General features: G+C 46.6%; 5 protein-coding genes across 5 annotated transcripts; 1 reads left to right on the top strand and 4 right to left on the bottom strand.

The window, feature by feature from the left end:
* Positions 1 to 4,494: 4,494 nt before the first annotated feature.
* Positions 4,495 to 5,139, bottom strand: ovm (oven mitt). Its single transcript, XM_020943619.2, has 2 exons — positions 5,056 to 5,139; positions 4,495 to 4,998 (listed from the first exon to the last, which is right to left on the bottom strand). The coding sequence occupies exons 1-2, from the start codon at positions 5,134 to 5,136 to the stop codon at positions 4,495 to 4,497; spliced, it is 585 nt and encodes a 194-aa protein (XP_020799278.1). The 5' UTR covers positions 5,137 to 5,139.
* Positions 5,140 to 5,215: 76 nt separating this feature from the next.
* On the bottom strand, positions 5,216 to 7,155 carry LOC110177004 (uncharacterized). The gene is made up of 3 exons (XM_020943514.2): positions 6,194 to 7,155; positions 5,545 to 5,758; positions 5,216 to 5,481 (listed from the first exon to the last, which is right to left on the bottom strand). The coding sequence occupies exons 1-3, from the start codon at positions 7,020 to 7,022 to the stop codon at positions 5,271 to 5,273; spliced, it is 1,254 nt and encodes a 417-aa protein (XP_020799173.2). The 5' UTR covers positions 7,023 to 7,155; the 3' UTR covers positions 5,216 to 5,270.
* A 1-nt stretch (position 7,156) lies between these two features.
* Positions 7,157 to 9,118, bottom strand: LOC110176935 (uncharacterized). The gene is made up of 3 exons (XM_020943434.2): positions 7,757 to 9,118; positions 7,487 to 7,700; positions 7,157 to 7,420 (listed from the first exon to the last, which is right to left on the bottom strand). The coding sequence occupies exons 1-3, from the start codon at positions 8,571 to 8,573 to the stop codon at positions 7,213 to 7,215; spliced, it is 1,239 nt and encodes a 412-aa protein (XP_020799093.2). The 5' UTR covers positions 8,574 to 9,118; the 3' UTR covers positions 7,157 to 7,212.
* A 2,645-nt stretch (positions 9,119 to 11,763) lies between these two features.
* On the top strand, positions 11,764 to 12,742 carry LOC110176949 (uncharacterized). Its single transcript, XM_020943451.2, has one exon. It carries the CDS (start codon positions 11,873 to 11,875, stop codon positions 12,629 to 12,631), a length of 759 nt encoding a protein of 252 aa, XP_020799110.2. The 5' UTR covers positions 11,764 to 11,872; the 3' UTR covers positions 12,632 to 12,742.
* On the bottom strand, positions 12,641 to 22,208 carry LOC110176948 (uncharacterized). The gene is made up of 9 exons (XM_020943450.2): positions 20,074 to 22,208; positions 18,125 to 18,472; positions 17,575 to 18,062; positions 16,498 to 16,582; positions 16,400 to 16,442; positions 16,172 to 16,337; positions 15,935 to 16,113; positions 15,800 to 15,872; positions 12,641 to 14,365 (listed from the first exon to the last, which is right to left on the bottom strand). The coding sequence occupies exons 1-9, from the start codon at positions 22,015 to 22,017 to the stop codon at positions 12,835 to 12,837; spliced, it is 4,857 nt and encodes a 1,618-aa protein (XP_020799109.2). The 5' UTR covers positions 22,018 to 22,208; the 3' UTR covers positions 12,641 to 12,834.
* Between the last annotated feature and the right edge of the window lie 77 nt (positions 22,209 to 22,285).

The raw sequence follows: 22,285 nt of genomic DNA, 5'->3' as shown, positions 1-22,285 counted from the left end.
TTCATAGCACTATAAGCTTCTAACTAAAATTGTTTGTTTAGATTTCAGTATAGAAAATGTAATGGTTATGGGACTGGGACGGGGACTGGAACTGGCACTGGAACTGGGACTGGTAATGACCATGTTGACATTCCGAGGTGCAGCTTGTTTGTGGTGGATTACGGATTACCGTACACGCAAGTGCAATGGGGTCGAGAGCTGGCAAAAGATAAGGCGAAACGGTTTGTCCGGTTTGTTAAAAACAAAAACAAAAACAAAAAAAGTACAACCAACGAGTGAAAAACAAGGCTGAATGCACTGATAATCTGTTGCAAGGGGCACAGGGAAGGGATTACCCATACTCCAAAGATAACCCCAGCCAGATGTTGGTCCGCCCAAACCCGTTTCCATTTTCCCCCCGTGCTTGGGGCTAGATATCATACATATTATATATTAAACAAAACACATAAACAATGATAATCAAGACTCGTAGAACTCGAGATGGAGATCGAATAGAAATCGAGAGTTCCGCACTGTAGACCAGATCATTAATGAGTGCGTAGAAGCAGGTTTGGAATTGGTATGCATGAAACGGGTTCGGAGATGTCAACACCAACGTCTTACAATGCAGGTGGAGATCTGAGGAGATCCAGTTATGCTGCCGACCAGATTTGCATAATATGGAATGATAAGCCACCGCCAAGTCGCTGAGGAAATGTTGTTTTTCCAGCAGAGAACACACAATCTTATCGGTGGATCAACTCAATAATACTTAACGATAAGTGTTCGCTATAAATAGTTGCATTTTGCACTGTTTCAGCTTAAGAATATCCGCCATATATACGATAGAGTAACGTGAGTTACGCAACAAGCCAATCTAATTTGCACAAACTGATAAAAGAGGCCGAAAAGCGACCATAAACATTAGCACATCATTTGAATAAAACAGTTTAGACGACCAGCGTTTAAAGTCCGTCCGAGAGCTGCTGGCCTGATAAGACAGACACCGGCACCGACTCCGATTCCGATTCCGATTCCGACCCAGGCCACCATTATTTGGCCTTCCGCCTGCAAAAGTCTGACCATTATCTGCTCGGCATTTCTGGCGTGCCGTTTAACTCGGTCAACAGAATGCCGATGGCTATGGCTCCTCCGGTTCGGTTATCATAGGGCCATAAATCATTTCGCAAAGAATATAAACATATAAAAACATTGCGCCTTGCGCTTTGGTGGGGAATTACTTTTAAAACTTAATTGATGTAATCAATGTGGGGCCATAAGTATCATACGTTGGCGGAGGAAACATTCCACCCATTCGCCTTTGCCGGCGAATGTTTAACCAAATAAATATAAATATTCTATAAGAATGGGGCGCACGGCCACGGCCTCTGAACGTGATTGCGAATGCCCCGATCGAGGGAGGGTACAGTGGGGACTAAGAAAGGTGGACGAGATGATCACAGATCTTAAGGAAAGATTTTGTATAACAAAGTATTCATTACAGAGACAATCTTGTATTATTCTTAGTTTAAATACATGGATAGCTAGGATCAGTTTATATATACTTTCCATATCAATTTAATATTTGTATCAAGTTAAAGATGAAATAGCTATTGATCAGATTGATCTTAATTCACCTTCCCGTTTCGGGGTAGATTCAGTTGGGAATGAGTATTTAGAACATTGAGATTTAAAATAATAAGTAATATTTATTCTTAATTAAACCTTCAAGTGTACATTTTGTTTTTAATTAATTTACCAATCGATTTGAAGCCGAAACAATTGAAATTTTAACAATAAAATTGATATTTCATTTTATACTCTTTAAAGATATTATAATTTTAATCAGAAGCATCAAACGCAGTGAAGACGTCATTTCCGACCCTATAAATCATATATATTCTTGATCAGCATCGAAAACCAAATCGATCTAGCCATGTGCGGGCAATATTTAATTTTTTCCAAATTTTGAAATTTTTATAAGGGGTTACATCATTAAAACTGTCAAAAATGTGCAAAAATTTACATTTTAAACGGAGTATGCAGTTTTGTTAACCTAAGAAAAACTAACATAGGAGAGCTTTCCGAATTGAAATTAATGCATTTTTGCCTGAGTTATGTGATTTATATCGAATATTTGAAGCTTTCCGATTTCCGGATTCGATCCCATTATTGAATTACAAACTGCAATTGTATATGAATGAAAGAAATAAACATTTTATTTCCGTGTAGTCAAACATTGCGATCGCGAATCGGCAATCGGTTGAGAATCTAGCTTTACATGGCGCCAAAAGTGGGTCAAGAAACCCGTTGCGGGAGGTGAACTCAACCACTGATAACACCAGATTTACAGCCACCATGTTGGGCATTATGGCACACACGTAATGCCATTGGGGGCGACTACGTCACAGGCACACCGGCACACCGGCACCTTTGCCGGAGGCACCTACTGCGGCAATAAAGAGTCAGCGAAAAACAGAGCCTAACCTGTTTATGGATCGCTCCGATCGTTGCTGGGGGGTACATTGTTTATATTTTTATGTGTGTTTTCAATTGGCCAAACCAACTGGCTGTTGAGATTACGCTTTACGGCTCCAGTTATAGCCACGGCAAGTTATAATTGATGGCTCGGATCGAAAATATATGACCAACACTCGAGACGCGATTATAAAACCTGTCAACCTGCCTGCCTGATTGCCTGACTGCCTGCCTGCCTCCAGATATCTGCGGTGTCAGGTCCTGTGACTGATGTCCGAAAGTGAAACGGTCACGTAGCGTCCAATTGGGTCATAATCGAGGAGGATTTCGAGAGAGGTGTTTACTGGGCCAAGAGGCGGAATCACCATTATCTTTGGCGCGTGTCGATATGGCCGAAAGAGTCTTGGCTGCCTTTTTTATCTAGACTATTTATCTAGTTTCCCACTGCTCACGCCATGGCCAGTATTTTGGTCGTGATGGGGGCGGCTCTAAATATAATCTCGAGAACTTACTAGTATATAGTATGGGAAGTATTCTGGAACTGAATCACACGAGTGATTCTTTCCCATTGCTTTTGGTATGGCCAAAGATCTTTCTCCCCTGATTTATGGTACTGATTCTTTCTACTTTCCCTGCTCCGTCTGGGTCTTTGTCTTGGTCACGACCAGCACACGCGAGTCGCAATATTTGCGTCATCGCCGCCACACGCGTCTGCCAAGTGATCTCCTCCGCGTTTATGGCCTTTGTTGATATCTGCAGCGGACCGAGTTCAGTCCACCGATTGGCGATCCCTGAGGTAATCTCCGTCGAACCGATGACGGACATGGACACTCAGCCAAAGGTCGTTTCTTCCCGAGGCGCATTATTTTAATTTGTAATTATTATTAATTGCCCAAAAAAAAAGCTTTGATTATGTTTCTAGTGCTATCTGCTAATTGACAAATGAGATAGTGGTGCTAAAGCCACTCTAAACGGCGGAGAGTTGAACAAACAAAAGGGCAAAGACATTGCTTTTTTTTTTTAATATATATATTCTTGATAAGGGCCTTTTGATAAGCTCGACATGTATAGTATATTTTTTACTGGGAGTTGTTTACCCAGCTTTAAAAAGTGATATCAAGGCTGACTGCCTCATCACACTCCAGTAACGAGGCATTTTCTTTCATATTTATTTTTCATATAATTTAAATGAACTGATTTTTAACCCATATATTATATAGATATTTTCGTGGCTCTCTTTGTTCCTTTGGGTTCATTCACTCTGTAAATGGCTCATGCGCCGCTCATTAAGCAGCCCGAAAAATTTATTGGGAAGACCTAGAAGAACCCAGCCAGAAGTTGCTCCATATTGATAGGGCTAGCCTCGAGGGATCGATAAATATAATTAATTTGGGCTAAGGCTCAGGGAACCCAAGTACAAGATAGCAAGATTAATGTGCTTAATAATATATGACCATTATATGACCATTTTTTCCACAAAATCAGATATCAAAAAACTCATAACTCAGCCAAAAATGCATTAATTTCAAATCGGAAAGCTTTCCCATGTTAGTTGGCTAGATCGATTCGGTTTTCGATGCTGATCAAGAATATATATGACTTATAGGGTCGGAAATGACTCCTTCACTGTGTTTGATGATTGTGACGAAAATTATAATACCCTGTAAAGGTATCCTCGTTATTGTTTTTATGTTACATTTGTACAAAATCTGTAAGCCATAAATTTTCAATAATTCTGTTAAGCATTAACTATTTATTTGAACATACGTTAAATTCCTTTGAGATACTAACAATAATAAGAATCAAATTAGAAGTTGGTTGAGTTTTAAGCAAATTGTTTCCCCATTTTTTACAAAAAACTATACACTTTATACTGTCAAGAGCTTTTTTTATAAGTATTTGAATTATTTTACTCACAAGATACACAGATTCCAGTATCTCTTAGCATACTTTCCCTGCAATACGAATTGTAATGGCATATTTTCGGGCTTTCTGATACCAAATCAAAGCTATTTTTAAAATATTTCTCTGCTTTATTCATTCATTGGCTCCACACGATCTCTTGACCACCTTCCCTGCCATAAAATACGTGGACAGGGGCCTCAAGCGACCCTTGGAGCCCAGCTCCTCAAACAGACCGCCCTTCACGGAGAAGGTGTGCTTGGGCTGGTAGAGGAGTCCCAGGAGCGGATTCTTGGGACTGACCTTCATGTTGCCCATGCTGTAGGTGCCAGGAACTAGGGGACAGCTCATGGAGTAGTTACTCTGCTTCAGCATGTTGTCCTTGACGGGCTTGAAGAGCGGCACCGAGTTCATGACATTCTGCAGATCGCACAGCTTCATGGTGGCATTGTAGATGGTGCGAGCCTTCTCCTTGGCCGAATGCTGGAGGATCAGGATGCGGGACACAGGCGATGCTATCTCCTCGTTGATGGTGGTCACGGAGGCAATGCCGCTTTGGTTGGAGAACGTCATGTTCACAATGAACCGCGGTCGGTCATCCGTCCAGTTGGCATGGGTGAAGTATATGTAGTAGCAGCTCTGATTATGGAAGTTATAGGACTAACTTTAGATAGGCTCATCCCCTGGTATACCCACCTCCTTGCTCCCTATGCCGCTGAGTTGCAGCAGTACCAGCCAGATAGCAATGGACACCAACGTTCTCCTGGTGGCACGCATGTTGCCCAAGACTGGTGGCCAGCAATTGATTGGTTTTCCAACAGAGAGAATAATAAAACAATTACCCATTAAAATCTCATTAGTCTGGGATTGAAGTTTGTATTTGGATAATATCACAATGTACAAATATTAAATTAGTATAATATATCAAACTTTTTGGCCAAACTCAATATCTCTCTCAGTTTCCGGCCAATACGCTCCGAGCCCGCATTCTTCAGCACATCGGCCAGTTCCTTATCACCGGAGGATGAGGCTGAGTCGCCCCCATCCGCCAGTATGAAGCGGGTCATGAAGATGGCATGGGGAACCTGGATGTACGCCACTCGCTTTACTTCCGCCCGGAACCTGTGGAGCAGCGATAACCATTAGCTGGGAGGGTCTTCGGATTTCATTACCTCGTTATCTCACGCCGTCAAGCTGTAGCTCGTTGTATCAGCTCCCACACGGCGCAGGCAAGCCACAAAGGCTTCGTAGTATGTCTCCAACATGTGTTCGAAATGTAGCTCCAAGATAGCGGTATCAACACTTGATAACAGGAAGGCGATTATGTCATGAACCACGGAATCAAACTGGGCCGTCTGGAAGTCGATTATTTTCAGCCTGGAAGGCGTTCCCGAGGGCTCTAAAGAGATAGCGATAGTACAAGTCATTATCAATATAAATTCCTATCGCGAGAAACATTATGATTGCTTTTGATTAGGTGATTTCGATGGAAGTTTCTATTGCAATGTAGTTTGTTTTGAAAATATTTCGAAAGTCTAACTAAATTTTAATAATGATGTTCTGCAAATTTAATAGGTATCTGAGTCTTTCTGTTCTATATCTTTAAACCCAGAGAAATATCTAAATATTGATTAAAGATCTCTATGTATAGTTTGGTAATACAATTTTTAAGTTTCTGTTGCAAATGGTTGCGAAATTATTCTTTTGGCAGAGCTATCGTTATTTTTATATGCAACCAGCGATTAAAAATTGATTATTATCAAAGTCACTTTGTACTTTGTTGTGAGAATATGCATTAATCAAATACAAATCTATAAATGTATAGGATACTAACCATACAAGAACATCAAGTTATTGATCCAATAGTCACAGTGAATGATGCTGGTAAAAGGTCCATCGGGTCTATCGGGCTCAGCGGCCAGAAACTCAAAGAACTTGTCCGACAGCTCCTTCACACGGGCCACCAGCTCCGGATCGTTGTTGGTGGCTTTCCGAATGTCTTCCAGGGTCTCGGCCTTCATGATGGCCTTCCACTCGGGAGCAGCGCCATGCCAGTCGAACTTGTGGAAGAAGGGACGCACCTGCTCCCGGAACACCTTCGGTTTCAGCAGTCGCAGTGCCACAGGAAGAGCATGGAACTCGGCCAGGTATCGGAGAGCTAGAAGAGTATGAGGTAGGTCATAGGGACGCAGTCTCTGGCCGGAAACAAAGCCGCTGAAGCGTAGATTCTCCAGCACCAGGACGGCGTCTTGATCCACCGATTTAGAGCCTGGATCGAGAGATATGCGAGAGCCAAAGTAGCGGGGAAAGCCATCGAAGTGGCTCTCCTCTGGGATGCCAGCCTCCCCTTGAAGGGCCACCAGAGCCGGGGCCAAGACCTGGTAAACGGCGTTCTCCGTGAGGCAGGTCCGTTCGGGCTGAAAGAACTGCCAGTACTTGGGATCGGTGGGCGGCACCTTGGCCACCAGCTGCTGCTCAAACGGTTCGCCTCCCGGGGAGCTCTCCAGCTGAGCCTGTATGGCCAAGAGAACGCTGCCATAATTGTCGCCAGGTTGAGTCAAGTTCCTGGCCTGGTAGCCAAGGAGTCGGGCTCCTCCCAAGTGGGGTTCAATCACCTGACCGAGATTTTGTATCTCTGGCAAACTCTGTGTCGCCTTCTCCATGTTAGCAGCACTTGTGACCACAATCTTGCCGAGAGTTTAACTACCAGTAGTGTGTAGTGAGAGCGCAAACAAGGCGCTGATTAGGTGACTGATAAGACTGATATACAAGTGCCAAAAGGGGCAGAGGGGGCGCGTTCTCCGTTCAAGTATTTATTTCGGTCGCGATCGTGACATTGCGGAATTAGCTCTATTAAAATATATTAAACTTCTTGCCAAGACGCAGAATAGAGTCGAATTTCGTCACAATTGTCTTAATGCCTGTGTTCTTGGACAGCACGGAAAAATCCATATCTTTGTAGTCATCGGGTATGGTGCTGTTGTCGGCCAGGATGACCTTCATCATGAAAAGGGCATGCGGCAGCTGTAGGTGGGCCACACGCTGGACTTCCTTAAGGAATCTATTGGGGGAATTGAGGGAAAGATAAATGGGATGTTCTCTTCTCCAGGTAGGGAATCGAACTTACTTCTCGTATGTATAGCCACTGGTGTCCACATTCACGCTCTCCAAGCTCCGGATGAATGCCTTGTAGTATATGGTGAGGAAGTTGTAGTAATTGTCCTCCAGGACCTTGTCATCCACACTCGAGAACAGCAGGAAGATGATGTCGTGCACCAAGGACCCGTACTGAGCTATCTGGAAGTCCACTATTTTCATTTTGATGGGAATTCCCTCCTCGTCTGTAAGAAACACTGCTTGAATTTTCGAATCTCCCAAAGAGTATTTCCCTTCTCACCGTATTTCACCATCATGTTGTTGATCCACAGATCGCTGTGCACCAGGCTGGTGAAGAGGCCATCCTCCTCATCCTTCTCCGCCTGATAAGCATCGTATGCATCCTGCAACTCCGTGACTCGCTTCACATCGCGCTCATCACTGGTCACGGCCCGAATGTCTTTCATCAGCTCCTCGTCCATCACTTTCTTCTCCTCCGGACCTATGTTGACGTTCATGTTGAACTTCAGGAAGTAGGGACGCACATATTGGTCATAGACTTCCGGTTTCTTGAGGCGCAGGGCAATGGGCAGGGCGTGATAGCGCGCCAGATAGTTCAGGATGAGCACTGTGTGGGCCAGATCATAGGCCTTGTGTCTGTTCCCCGGCTGATAACCTCGCACAGTGACATTCTCCTGGACCAGCACGGCGTCCCGGTCCACCTTCGTAGCTTTGGGATCGAGGGAGATGCGGGAACCGTAGTAACGCGGGAAGCCGTCAAAGAGCTCAGCGGGCAGAACGCCCGCCTCCAGCTGCAGCTTGTCCAGCTCTGGGGACAAATACTGATAAACCGCATTCTCCGTGATGCAGGTTCGTTCTGGCTGGAAGATCTGCCAGTACAGGTCGTTGGTCAGCGGCGGCAGCTTGGCAATCAGCGGCAGATCCCGCACGGAGCCGTTGGCACTACGGATCTGGGCCTGAATGGCCAGCATGACGCTGCCATAGTTGTCGCCCGGCTTGGTCAGATAGCGACTCGTGTACGACTCCAGCGTGGAGCCCTCCGGCAGGTGGGGCGCGATCACCTGCGGCAGGTCCGTGATCTCGGGCACTTCTCCCATGTTGCTCCGGGTACTCTCTTTCTCTCCGTGGTGGGGATTGTGCTGCTCCGCTGGCTATGAGCGACTGAATGGGATCGTGTGCCAGGTAACCGAAGGTATTAAGCACGCCAACTCGTGTGTACGGTCTATTTGTCGAGCTCCGAGCGATGCGAAATATTGGCTCAAGTGGTTTTGATAACGATTCAAGGGTTGTCGACACGGTACCCTCTGTACTCAGTGTCTGTAGGCCGGCTTATCATTTTCGCTCAATGGAGTGAACCTGAACTTGAGCTTTTACTATACTTTAATTTCCTGTCATAGCGAAAGTCATGCTAAAATTGTAACTTTTGGAAGGCATGACTTTCATTTAGTTGAGACCTGGGGTATCTGGCATTCGATCAAATCTCTGGGCTTCAACTTTTTGTGTCCCAGCTAGCCTCCCCCTAAACAAATAGCTGCTCTTGATTCATATCAACACGGCCGGCCATGGTCATGTTGATGATGAATTGTGCAAAGCTAGTTCTACAAAGAACAGCTCAATCAGCAGCGACAACAATCGGCAACATCTGCGAGAGGCAATTCTAATTAAAATGTCTGCCTTATCGCCGATGACGCTTATGGGCCGTTTTTAGGCAACTTTTTCTGATTTGGCAGACATAACGGCGCAATATTTGAATTCTTACTCACCATTGCTTACCACTCAGCCGTTTAATCGATTATTTAGTGTGTTTATTCATTTTATATATTTTTAATTTAATTATTTATTTATTTATATAATTTTTATTTATTCTCTTAAATTTTTTCTATTGAAGCCGCCAAATTTGAATTCGAATTTAAACAGAGGATAAATTTCCGCCAAAATAAACTCATGCGCTGTGCGTAAAACGTCCGCTAGATGGCGTTTTACTATTAAAATAACCAACACATTTAAATTCGTTAAGTTCCGTTATTATAATAGTGCTTAAACCGTTAGATGGCTTTTGTAAATCCTCCGATTGCTGCTTTATTTTCGTCTGAGAAATGAGAAATATATAAATTTGTACTGAAAATGTCCCAATTTAAGCCTCGTTTTTGCCTACAAAGACAAAAAGAAAAGCAACAAAGTATTTTATTAGAGCAACATTTTAGCTGTACATAGTTTAAGTTTAATTAATTTAATTTTTATTTTAGTTTTACTTAATAAGAACAAGAGAGTGCATTAGTTTGACTTAATTAAGTTAACGCCGAAAACAATAAACTGAATTAGCATCACTAGTGGATAGTAAGATGGCATTTTGTCACAATAGTAAAAAATAGCTACATTGGCATTGGTAAATGAGATGCCTTTTTGTCCCAACAGAAAAAATATCTATATTGGCATCACTGATGATAAGTGAGATGCCTATTTATCCCAATATAAAAAATACCTAGATTGGCATCCCTGATGGTAAGTGAGACGCATTTTTGTCCCAATAGAAAAAATAGCTAGATTGGCATCCCTGATGGTAAGTGAGACGCATTTTTGTCCCAATAGAAAAAAAAATAGCTAGATCGGCATTACTGCTGGTAAGTGAGATGCATTTTTGTCCCAATAGAAATAAATAGACATCACCGATGGTAAGTGAGACGCATTTTTGTCCCAATAGCAAAGAAAATAGCTAAATAGGCATCACCGATGGTAAGTGAGACGCATTTTTGTCCCAATAGAAAAAAAAAATAGCTAGATCGGCATCACTGATGGTAAGTGAGATGCATTTTTGTCCCAATAGAAATAAATAGACATCACCGATGGTAAGTGAGACGCATTTTTGTCCCAATAGAAAAAAATAGCTAAATCGGCATCACTGATGGTAAGTGAGATGCGTTTTTGTCCCAATAGAAATAAATAGACATCACCGATGGTAAGTGAGACGCATTTTTGTCCCAATAGAAAAAAATAGCTAAATCGGCATCACTGATGGTAAGTGAGATGCGTTTTTGTCCCAATAGAAAAAAATAGCTAGATTGGCATCACTGATGATAGGTGAGACGCATTTTTGTCCCAATAGAAAAAATAGCTAGATTGGCATCACTGATGGTAAGTGAGACGCATTTTTGTCCCAATAGAAAAAAATAGCTAGATTGGCATCCCTGATGGTAAGTGAGACGCATTTTTGTCCCAATAGAAAAAAAATAGCTAGATCGGCATCACTGATGGTAAGTGAGATGCATTTTTGTCCCAATAGAAATAAATAGACATCACCGATGGTAAGTGAGACGCATTTTGTGACGCATTTTTGTCCCAATAGATAAAAATAGCTAGATTGGCATCACTGATGCCAATAAAACTTATCATCAGTGATGCCAATCTAGCTATTTTTTTTCTATTGGGACAAAAATGCGTCTCACTTACCATCAGTGATGCCAATCTAGCTATTTTTTTCTATTGGGACAAAAATGCGTCTCACTTACCATCAGTGATGCCAATCTAGCTATTTTTTCTATTGGGACAAAAATGAATCTCAATTACCATCAGTGATGCCAATCTAGCTATTTTTTTCTATTGGGACAAAAATGCATCTCACTTAACATCAGTGATGCCAATCTAGCTATTTTTTTTCTATTGGGACAAAAATGCGTCTCACTTACCATCGGCTATGCCTATTTAGCTATTTTCTTTGCTATTGGGACAAAAATGCATCTCACTTATCATCAGTAATGCTAATCTAGCTATTTTTTATATTGGGATAAATAGGCATCTGACTTGCCATCAGTGATTTTTTCTATTGGGGAAAAATGGCATATCACTTAGCATCAGTGATGCCAAGATTCAAACCATATTTAGTTTAATTCTAGGCGTTGCTTAGCAGGAATTAAAAAAATTAGCTTAATATTATTATTATAAATTTCCTATTTATTAAATGAAAAGGTTTTTTTGATGCTATTTTACACATAGAAAAATACAATTATTTATAAATCAGTTTCTTAATTTTATTCCTAAAATGCATATTTAACACATATTCATCATATCTTAAAATATTACACATTTAAAATTTATTGTTTCATTTTACAGATTACTTTTACCTTAAATGGTGGGAAATAATCGTTATTTTAAATTCAATTTCAAATATGGCGGCTAATTTCGCAGTTTTGCGTATAACATGAATCACCCTGTGGATTTCATATACGTTCCCCTTCGGAACTAGTTCATGTTAGTGAATCCGATATTAATCGGCCAACTGTGAACTAGTCCCAAGTAATCGACTTGAGTTATCGACCATTTTCCATCTTCAGAATCATACACAACTCTAATTTCCAAAACAAAATTTATTTATTTACGATTTTATGAATTAAATAACATTATGGACTTCCAATCGTTAATGCAGCAGATGTACAACAATGCTGGGTGCATGCCGATGATGATGCCACCATCACAGAACGGCTATGGATACGGCCAGCAGCAGCAGCAGCAGCCTTTCTGCCCCTTCCCGGTCAACAGCACCGTCGACCATTTGGAACAGCCGGAAGAAGATGATGAGGACGACTTTGAGCAGCGCACTCTGTTCTGCGGCAATCTGGACGAGCGCGTGTCGGAGGAAATACTGTACGAGGTGTTTCTACAGGCCGGTCCCATCGAGGAAGTGCGCATTCCCACGGACAACACGGGCAGGCAGCGAAACTTTGGCTTCGTCACGTACCAGCACTTGTGCGCGGTGCCCTTCGCCCTCCAGCTGTACCAGGGCCTGGAGCTGTACCAGAAGAAGGTCACCATTAAGCAGCAGGGCGCCGACAGGGCCAGGCCACAGCAGCAGCAGCAGCATTCTCCCTCCTTTGGCCCGAATCGCCTTCGCAATCCATTCATGATGGAGCCGCCGCCAACGGCCATGGCCTCGCCTCCCTCACCGCACCATTCCCGCAACCAGACTCGGCACACCATGCACGGAGCGAAGCCCTACGACCGCAAACCGGGCGGAAAGAATGGGGATCAGCGACGACGCAGCGACAGCTCGGTGATGGAACGCAACCGGCCGAAGCAACAGCAGCAGCATCACCAGCACATGCAGGGCGGTAGCCGGCGTTCGGACCAAAGGCACAACCACAACCAGCGGCGCCTGCTCTGAAAGATTATATACGTTGTAACAAGGTTTTATTAGTCTTTACGAGATTAGCTTAAGAACTCCTAGTTAGAAATGTCGATTAGCCGCCTAAAACTATGGTACTCCACCACCTCATGCACGTCTATTTCTATGAATCTAATCGAGAGAATGTGCGCCTTAATTATACCTAAGCTGTACACATATTGAGCGGGCTCGAGGAGATCCACTTAGCGCGTGATTCCCCTCAGCGTTTTCTCCACATTCCGGTACGTGCGCGGCGGTATCACCTCCAACAGCAGACGCTGATATGCTTGGTGCTCGGACAAGACGCGGAACAAGGACTTGGCGTAGCTGCGCGTTTCCAGACTGCCCTCTAGCAGCAGATTGGCCCCCACCACGAAGAACTTGTCGCGGTTCTCCCTGCCCATGGCGTACACCCGATCGCTGCCTAGTCGCTCCACCAACCGGAAGAGCAGCTTGGCCGTGGTGGTGCGTACCAAGGCATGCTGGTGCTGGGCTCCCTTCGAAGCCAGTATATTCAAGATCTTGGGAGGCTGGGCATGATCCACCATCGACTCCAAGGCACGTGTGGCGTCAGCGCGCAGAAATCGATTTGTGTCGGCCGTGCGGTGGAGCAAGGCACAAACCAAGTCGTCGCACTCCTGCTGTAGACTTGAGGACTTCAAGGAGAAGAGTTCGGACGCTGCTTGGCAGGAGGCGCGGGCCACCTGGGAGCGTAGATTGCGCACCGAGCGGGTCAGCTGGATGCAGGTCATGTGCATCTGATTGTCCAGAGTGTCGCCGTGATAGCGGATCAGACGCACCATGCTCTTCAGCCCGGCCACGTTCTGCTCCCAGTTGCTAGAGTCCAGCTCGTCGAAGGTCTTTAGCAGGGCATCGCGCGGCTTCTCGAATCGCGCCATGTTCTGCGGAAAGAGCTCCGCCTGGGACATCTTGATGGCCTGCTTCACCGGCGAGACGCGTCGTCGTCCGCGCAGGAAGTACGCTGTCTTGGACTTTTGCTTCAGCGGCGTGTGCTGCTGGTTCTTGCCAGCGACGCTGGCCATCACCTGGGAGCCAGACTCTGTGGTCGTGCTGGTGCTAGTGTCCAGCGAACCCTGCTTCGAGGCTGGTCGAGGTGCGTACAGCGATTCCAGGGAAACGCAGCGAGAATGAATCACTATGTCGTCATGCGAGATTATGGGCTTGGGACGCCTTTCGGGAGATTCCACTTCCCTGGAGGCCACCGGCTCCACTTGCAGCTGTCTCACAGGTGTGGTCTCCGGCGGCGTCGACTCTAGCTCGTTCTGCACTTCCTCGACAACCACGAAGCTGTTGCTTTCCTCGATGTCCTCCTCGATGGGCAGGGATTTGACGGACTGAGCTCGCGACAACTGCGGCGTGGTGTCCTCCAGCTGCGTCTTAATGCTCTCCGTCTTGCTGTGCAGGCTGTTCACGCTTCCCTGGCGCTTGAGTGCATCCTCCTGGACAGCCGGTTCTGGTTCGGTCTCCTCCTCCTCGATGTCATCCACAACCAATTCTCCAAACGCTTCCAGGGGATTCCGCTCGGGGTTGAGCACTTCCAACCCTGCCTCCAGCCGCTCGCTGGGACCCATCTCGATCCCATGGCTGTCGCAGGACTTGGCCGACGCTGTGGATTTTTGCGAGTAGCTGGTAGACTTTACAGAGAGAGGGGAGCCATCGCCGTCCGTGGTGTCTTTGACCGCTGTCGCTCCTTTTGCCGTTGGTTCCCTGTCGCTAAAGGAAGAGAGAGAGAACTGGGTTAGTGTATATATCTCAAGACACTCTCCAACGACTTACAACTCCTCCTCAAACCCGGTAAATGCTTTGTCTATGTCCGTGTCCGGTGTCCTCAGTGGCTGAAACACTGTGAAAGTGGACTTATCGTCGACCAGCTGGCTTTCCGTATCAATTTGCATCGATTTTCTGCGGGACTCCGTCGGGACCACCGTCGTGTCGGTGCAGCAGGTGCGGCAAGAGCCGCAAACCGAGCTGTAGCCACCGGCGAAGGCGCCCGCGGCCCCCTGGCAGATGCAGGCCCTGACCGATTGGAGGAGACTACGTGTCCTACGCAGCAGATTAGACGTCTGCCCGCGACAGGACAAGGCATTCTGCATGTTTTCTTATCCCAGACAATTTGAATAATTTAATCCTAGTCCTGGTTAGAGTTCCCCACTGGCATAGTCAATGCTATTCCTTGGCTAACCGCAGATGTGACGACCACTTCAGGCAAGGCGACCGAGCAGACTGTTTTGCAGCCAAAAGTCACATTTCCATACCGGGGAATCCAAAGTGAAAAACCAAAGTTGCAAACGAAAAACAGGACATTGCGTTTTCCAAGCAATCACACGAATGGACACGGACACACACCACCACAAAATGGCCAAGAAGGGCTCTCACCCACTGGGAAAGGTCGCAGGATGGTCTAGCCACAAGCTCTTGAGCGAACTGGGCATTGGTCTCGCGCCGTAATGGTATTTGCTAGGCGTCAGGCCTTCCCACCTTAGACTTAGTCATCTTCGGGTGCCTTCGTTCCGCCACGAAGTCAACCGAAATGACCACCACAAACAGGTTTCCAAGAGGTCCTTACGATGGTATAAGTATTAAGACTGTTGCCTGGAATTTGTCGCACTCTTCAAATCTAATCTAAGACGTGGGAGGAGTCCTGCTTAAGGAGAACTGCTTACTATGACTTTACTAGGTGGAATAAGTTTGCTGTTCAGTTTAGGGGAGTCTCACTGTAAAACCCCCTCCAGGATAGCACTATCCCCCTTTGCCACTTATACTTTTAAGCTTTTTTCATGGTTTGGGTGGATACTAGAGCCTGGCCAGTGGTCACTTGAAGGTTTATCGCCGGCGACGACGTTGACCGATGTCCCCTGCCATATTCTTAAATTTCAGCAACGCGAGACCCACTGCGCATTTGAATTATTTAGGTTACAAAGCCGCGACACCTTTAAGTTCAGGCAGGTGCGTGTGCCGGCCGGCCGATATTCGCCACCGGGAACTACACACACCCCCGCCTACCCCTTAATGAAAGGGTGGCAGGTGAGTAGCAGAGTAGGGCGCTCAAAAATGTAGGTTAACATTCGCACACAGTCGGGGGTAAATGGTAAATGGTAAATGGTCTTTGATGCCGGTCCCTAATTAAGATATGGGGGTGACACTTACACTGATTTAGCGGAGTCGGCGCACTCGTTATCCTTGGTGGAAAGCTGTCTCCTGGGTTCCTCGCTTGATAAGCCTGGAATCAAATTTAAACAAATTAGTGAGGGAGCTGGGACCCAGGGAGATGCCATCACTTGCCTGGAGCTGGTGCGGCGTTCTTTCCCACAGTGAAGGAGTTCTGGTGATGCAGCTTGCTGCGATGCTGGTGCTGGGCCTTCGCAATGACCTTTGGGAAAGCGGTGTAGGGATAGGTGTTCCGCTGCATGCTGCGCATCAAGTTGTTCTCAAAGTCCGTGTGCTGGTTCATGGCGGGAAATCTGGGAGGATAAATGACATTAGGACAAACTCTTGAAGAGACCTTATGGGATGCACTACCGGGAATTTAATCCTGGAGCGTGACGAGATGTCAACTGAACGAAGCTGCTTGTGGCGCTTCCACTGCTACAGGTGGTGGTCGTGCTGTCAGTGCTTCGACCATCCATCGAAGTGTCTGAGCAGGCCTTGGCCACCAGGCGGCGATCCAGAAAGTTTGTGTGGTTTCCTAGGTTTAACAAAGCAGCGATTAATATGGGGTAGTAACTAGGGTTTCCAAGGGCACCTCACCGTTGATAGTCTTAGCACCAAAACTTAGTCTCTGTGAAAAGTCCTGGGAAAAGGAAATAGTTACTCATTTGATCCTGGGAAGAAGGACTTGCACTCACTGTTGCTGTTGGGCTAGTTATGTCCAAGGTTTCAGGCGGCGAGTGAAAGGAGTGGCGATACAAGCTCTCATTGACTTGGCTGAAGCTAAAGGTGGAAGCACAAACAATTAATGAAAGTCAAAAAGTCGTTGTGTGGGTTTTGGAATAAAAATATAGATATGTGATTATACCAGATTTAGCTAACTTCTGAAATAATTTGTTGTAGGCTCGTGACACATTCTTTAAGATATTAGAAAGGCCTATATTGTTTATTATAAATTTGTTTATATACTTTTGCTATGCTAATTATATTATAACACTATAGGTTTAAAGTCCCTAAAAGGCACCTTTTTCAGTTCATTTTTGGGTCATAACTTGGCCAAAATGCGATTGATCAGCAAAATGGACATATATTTCGGTTCGTTATTCAAATCTTAATTAATTAGGCATAAAATTTTGAAAAAATGAAACAACAATTTTTTTGCCAATTTTTGAAAATTTTAAAAGGGGTTACATCATTAAAATTTGCAAAATTTGGCCAAAATTGAAATTTTCTGTAATCTGAAAATTTAAATGCAGATTTATTAACCTTGCAAAAACTAACACAGAACAGCTTTCCAAATTGAAATTGATGCGTTTTTGGCTTAGTTATGGAATTTTTAAACTTCAATTTGTACAAAAAATTACCATATAAAAGTATAGATTTATGAAATGCAAATTTTGTAGGTCTCCCTGGGGCTATAGGAAGCCAAAAAAGATAGTGTTGCGACAAGTAAAATATATATACATTGCGATTCGCCATTAAAATATCTATAACTATTAATAAAATATTGAAAGAATTTGAAAAATGTGACGAATTTTAAGAAAAAATGCAAATTGTCCAATTTGTCAGATATTCATCAATTCAATAATTATTTCAATACAATATTACACAAATTGAAATAAATCCCTTATTGGCTTATTTATAACCGATTTACAATTTAAAATTTGAAGGCTATAAAGTTGTACTTTTCCAAAGTTAGCTATATTGTTTGTTTAATCTAGATTCAGAGAAACCATTTGTGTAATATCTTTTTATGAAAGCTTTTCCTAACCTACCTCGGAAACATATCCTTCTTGTCCTTCCCACCGGCACTTTCCTGGACCCCACGTTGGCTGCTCGCCGCCCGCATCCGTCGCCGCTTAATGGTGTTGGGGGAGGCGGATCCCTCGCCCTGGCAAATCCAGTCCACGTCCGCTCCCGATCTCCTGATCCCCGGCTGATCGGTCTGGTTGAAGACGAACAGGACAGCACTTTCGGGCGTAACAATGGGCAGCTGGAGGCGGGAGAGGCGCACACTAGCCGCATCCAGCATGAGCGGCCCAAGATCCACACTCTGGGCCATGTCCGAGACAATGGTGAGAACCTCCTTCTTGGAGGAGATGTCCGACAGGACGGCAAGGACCTCCAGAGCGGCCTGGCGCACACGCCGCTTGCGGTTGAGCAGGGAGTAGACCGCCTGAGCTGTCAGCAGGTTGATGTCGAAGCAGGTCCCAGGAAAGGTCATCAGGGCGAAGATGGACATTTGCAGGGCGTGGTCCCGAAACTAAGCGAAAAGGTTATGCCACCGATTTAAATAAGGTTCACTCGCAGGGAAGACCCTCTCACCTTTGAGCTCTTCGCGTGCAGAAACTCCGGAGCCGTGAGCTTGGCCACAATGGTGCCCGCCGGCAGGCGCTGCATCAGCGCCTTGCACACTCTATTCGCTCCCGCATTCCCCTGCCGGCACAGTCCGGTGAGGATCTGGGGCGTCCGCTCCTCCAAGTTGTCCAGCGGCAGGCGAGTGATCAGGTTCACCAGCAGCTCCCGCTTCAGCTCCGCCACCTCAAAGTGCCGCTCCGATGAGAGCAGGGTCCGCAGCAGACTGTCCAGATATGGTTGGACCAAAGCCAAAGTGCTCGAGGAGCTGAGGGCCAGCTCCAGTTGGGCGATGCCCAGCAGACGATTGCGCCAATCCTGGAAAGAGTTGCGAATAAAACAGGTGATTACATTATGGCGTGGCAAGTGTTTATATATTTTGTTCTTTTTCTTTGTATTTGGTTTATGGCCCATTTGGGCTAATTTGGCAAATTCGAAAATGTATGCCAGGGAAATTATTGCTGAAATTGTAATGAGAAGGAGAGTGAGAGGAAGTGGAAGGGACCATAGAATAAATGTCATTCTATGAGGGGTTGCAGGATAATGGAAATATCGAGGTTTCGCTACTAAAAAGTTTCCTTAAGGGATGTTCAAAAAATGAACTGCTCCTCGAGCATACCTTCCACTTCCTAAGATATCCTGTGAATCACTTTTAAAGTTATAACCAAGCTTACTCCCTTTGAAGTACTTTTTAGCTCTATCATCAAGTGACATTTTAATGCTGAAAAATACTACTTAATTCGTTCTGCTCAAGTCTAAAAAGCACATTTTCGCTACTTGTATTTGTAACGCGCTATAATTTCGGTTAATGTTATTTTATATATGTACATATATATATTTTTGCCTCGGACTGACCCAGTTCTTGACACGCTCTCCGGCACGGGAGCCTCCTTGCCCCGGTCCCTCCACCCGGTCTCCGGGACCAGCGTCTTCATCAAACTCCGTTCCGTAACGTCGCATTCGAGCTGCAAGCTGGGCGTGAGTTATGGTTCTTGCTCTTGTTTTCCGTTGAAAATCGCGTGCACTTAAATGATTGACCGGCCCGGCTATAGGGCTTTAGCTGACGGACCACCAGACCAGACCAGACCAGACCAGACCTGGTGCTCTTTCTCTGCTGCAGTCCCATCCAAGCACATGCAATTGTGTTACCCGGCGGAATCCCGAAAAGTTTTTTGCCCCCACTCAAAAAGTTGGTCCTGATAAGGGGGAACACATCTACCGCGTCCCGAGTACTGTTATTTTGCTGACGCACTAGCTCTTAAAAAATGTTAAATATGTGACTTAAATGTTCCTTACTTTTTTATTACTTCCCTGCTCGCAGGTAGCAGCAGAGTCTAACCCCAATTTCTGACAGAGTGAAGCAGCAGTTATAATTCTTTATTTTTGGTCACTGGCTATGGACTCGAAAGGGGTTCACAAATACTTCTAACCCCCTTGATAGTTGCCACTATATGTTTCTCTTTTTATACGTCAGGAAATTAATAGGTCATTGGTACAGTGGCTTTGTTCTCCTCCATACCAGGGCATCGATACGGACCGGGGGCCAGTCGCTTATCGCTGAAATTTTCATTAGTAAGCAAGGCGGGGTGGAGGTCTAGACCCTAGACCCTAGAAACCCGTCCAAAGGGGCATGTAATAGCAACAGCCACTGTGGCACCGGCACCGGCAGTAGGAGTGATGCGTGTCTCGTCCGTAATAAAGCCGGCCGGGCGGTGGCAGGGCAGCCATTATGAAGGCAGAATTATGAACGCATATGAAATTGTACATATCCTAGTGACCCAGTTTGGCCCGGACGCCGCCGAGCTGGGGTAGCGTGCGGCGTAATTTCATTGCTTTATTTTCGGATTCAAATACGGATTCAGAGCGGAGATTGCTAAATGTTGTAGCTCCAATTTTGCTGCAATTACGAAAGGACTTACCCCGGAACGCAGGTCCATCAGCGTCTTGTAGTTGACAATGCCGAGGTCCTCCCAGGACTTGGGCGTGGCCGGCGACTCGGCGGACATCACAGAGTCCGAGCGGTTTCTATGTGTGGGTAGAGTTGGTGAGGGGGATAAGGGTACCATGGTGGGCAGCTGAGTCTCCGCCTCGTCCATGTCCTCCGAACGCCTCTGTGATCTTGGCGAGGGATCCCGCTGGAGGTTGTGCAGCACCTCGATCTGCTTGTGCGGCACCTTGGGGCTAATGTTGTTGCTCCCAGAGGGACTGGTGCTGCGGCTGCGGTTGTAAACGGGAGATCGTGGCGATGTGGAGGGTTTTCCCTCCGACTCTTGTCGCTTGCGGGGACTCCCGGCCGAAGGCTCGTAATCCTTGGAAACACTGGATCCCTGCCGCCTTGGTGAACTGTGTGAGCTGAAGGGCCGTGGCGGAGGCAAGGGCTTGGTGTTATCGGAAGGTATCTCCACGACGAGAGCCGTGGCCATGTCGCTGTCGCTGGCGGGGCTAATGATGTTCACAGCTGGCTGCTCCTCAACGGGAGAGTGCGATGCATCCCCCAGGACCAGAATGGGTGCACTCTCAGCCGCGCTTCTGGAGTTATTCGTGGACGAGGCGGCGTCACTGTCGGGAGTCCTCATCTTCACTATCTCCCCTCCAAAGGTCACTCTCTTTAGTCCCCGTGAGGGAGTACTGGGCTCCGACACGCTCTCACGATGCCCAGGCCGGGGCTCATCCAATTCTGAGTCACTTATCACCTGCACAATTCCTGCCTGCACACTGAGTCCTTGGTTGACCAGAGGCCGGCACACCAAATCCGTGGACTCCACATCCTTGGCATATGTCCGGGCTGGGCTATCGGACTCCTCCGTCTCGGTGTCCGCTTCGAGGAGACGCATGGTCACAGTATCATCGTTAATTTTAATCTCCGTCTCCATAATGACCTTTCCCTTGTCGGGGCAGGGATGTGCACTGTCCACGTTCTGGGCAGCGGCGCTGGTGTTCCTCCAGCTCTGGTCACGAGGCAGGGCGCGCCAGGCTCCCGTCTTTCCCGAACCCTCAGATCTCTTGAGCTTTCCGGATACGCCGTACACCTGACACAGCTGATAGTACTTGGCAAGGGCATCGCTGCGATCCAGTTTATTCATAGTGTCCTCGAATTCGTGGACTCCTAGTAACTCCCGCATCTTGGAGAGCACCTTCAGGGCGATTTCCTGCTGGGCCAGTTGGTCCAAGTGCTGGACAACCCGCTCCAAGGCCTTCTTAACGATTCGGTGTCGCTGCGGGGTGTGCATGACGGACTGGAGGAGCGCTGGAAGGGATAGCAGAACGCCACAGCTAAGACGACCCGGGTGCTCCGCCTCCATTTGCGTCTGCTTGGCCAGGCCGGCGTCCAGAATTCTCGTTATGACCGCCTCGGGCTGAGCGGTCTCGGCGAGATAGACCCGCAGACAGTCGAGGGCTCCCTTGCGTACAGTCGGAGCCTGATGGCCCAAATTCTCCACCAGCAGGACGACGAGTTGCTGCCGCTCCATGTGCTCGTCGGCCTCGTCTTGCATCACCACCAGCACGTCGACGAGGACGCGCAGGGCGTGCTGGCGCACCTGCCACTCGGGGTCCTGCAGGCGCTCGTGGAACTCGGCGAACATGGAGCTCGAGCAAATGGTTTCCGGCAGGCGGCGGGTGCGGAGAATGTGCTCCCACAGCGGCGTCAGTTGGACAGCTCCAATTGGGGCTGCCTCCGCTCGCAGGCGCTGCTGCATGGCCGAAACGGACACTGCCGCCTGGTTGTTATTGCTGTCCTTGACTTTACTGCCAAAGTAAGTGACACCCTCGCTGTCCTCGCTGTTGTAATCCGCCGTAGTTATAGGCAGCGGCGGCGCATTACCGCTGCTGTCCTTGCGTTCCAAAATGCGACGAAAGAACATGGTCCGACGACTGTCTGACCAACTGCCTACGGGCTTATGCACTCGCTTTTAATTTTTAATTGTCACGCACGCCTGCATCCGGTCGTCCCACGTTGGGCATTTCCCGATTTTCCGGGCTCTATTTCACCGATTTTCCACTCACTTTCCACTTGACCACAACAAATCGCTTCAGCTGGCTAGCAACGAATGCCAAAGTTGGCCTCAGCTCGGGGCTTTTGTAGCCAACGTTAAGAGCAACTTGGCTCGAACAACAGCCAGACTGCGCATG

The sequence above is a fragment of the Drosophila serrata genome, unplaced genomic scaffold, assembly GCF_035046125.1.
Source record: "Drosophila serrata isolate PLE 108 unplaced genomic scaffold, ASM3504612v1 contig_240, whole genome shotgun sequence".
Taxonomy (NCBI): domain Eukaryota; kingdom Metazoa; phylum Arthropoda; class Insecta; order Diptera; family Drosophilidae; genus Drosophila; species Drosophila serrata.
Note: the sequence above shows the minus strand (reverse complement) of the source record. Positions and strands in the feature narration are given on the sequence as shown.

Excerpts from the sequence above, each read along its gene's own strand:
- LOC110176948 (XM_020943450.2), bottom strand. The coding sequence starts at position 22,017 with ATGTTCTTTCGTCGCATTTTGGAACGCAAGGACAGCAGCGGTAATGCG. Across the intron at positions 18,473-20,073 it reads TGATGGACCTGCGTTCCGGG|GATTGGCGCAATCGTCTGCT; the intron begins GTAAGTCCTTTC and ends AACTCTTTCCAG. Across the intron at positions 16,338-16,399 it reads TGGTGCTAAGACTATCAACG|GAAACCACACAAACTTTCTG; the intron begins GTGAGGTGCCCT and ends TGTTAAACCTAG.
- LOC110176949 (XM_020943451.2), top strand. The coding sequence starts at position 11,873 with ATGGACTTCCAATCGTTAATGCAGCAGATGTACAACAATGCTGGGTGC.
- LOC110176935 (XM_020943434.2), bottom strand. The coding sequence starts at position 8,573 with ATGGGAGAAGTGCCCGAGATCACGGACCTGCCGCAGGTGATCGCGCCC. Across the intron at positions 7,701-7,756 it reads CAACATGATGGTGAAATACG|ACGAGGAGGGAATTCCCATC; the intron begins GTGAGAAGGGAA and ends TGTTTCTTACAG. Across the intron at positions 7,421-7,486 it reads AGTGGCTATACATACGAGAA|ATTCCTTAAGGAAGTCCAGC; the intron begins GTAAGTTCGATT and ends TTCCCCCAATAG.
- LOC110177004 (XM_020943514.2), bottom strand. The coding sequence starts at position 7,022 with ATGGAGAAGGCGACACAGAGTTTGCCAGAGATACAAAATCTCGGTCAG. Across the intron at positions 5,759-6,193 it reads TAACTTGATGTTCTTGTATG|AGCCCTCGGGAACGCCTTCC; the intron begins GTTAGTATCCTA and ends CTATCTCTTTAG. Across the intron at positions 5,482-5,544 it reads ACGAGCTACAGCTTGACGGC|GTTCCGGGCGGAAGTAAAGC; the intron begins GTGAGATAACGA and ends GCTGCTCCACAG.
- ovm (XM_020943619.2), bottom strand. The coding sequence starts at position 5,136 with ATGCGTGCCACCAGGAGAACGTTGGTGTCCATTGCTATCTGGCTGGTA. Across the intron at positions 4,999-5,055 it reads GCGGCATAGGGAGCAAGGAG|AGCTGCTACTACATATACTT; the intron begins GTGGGTATACCA and ends TTCCATAATCAG.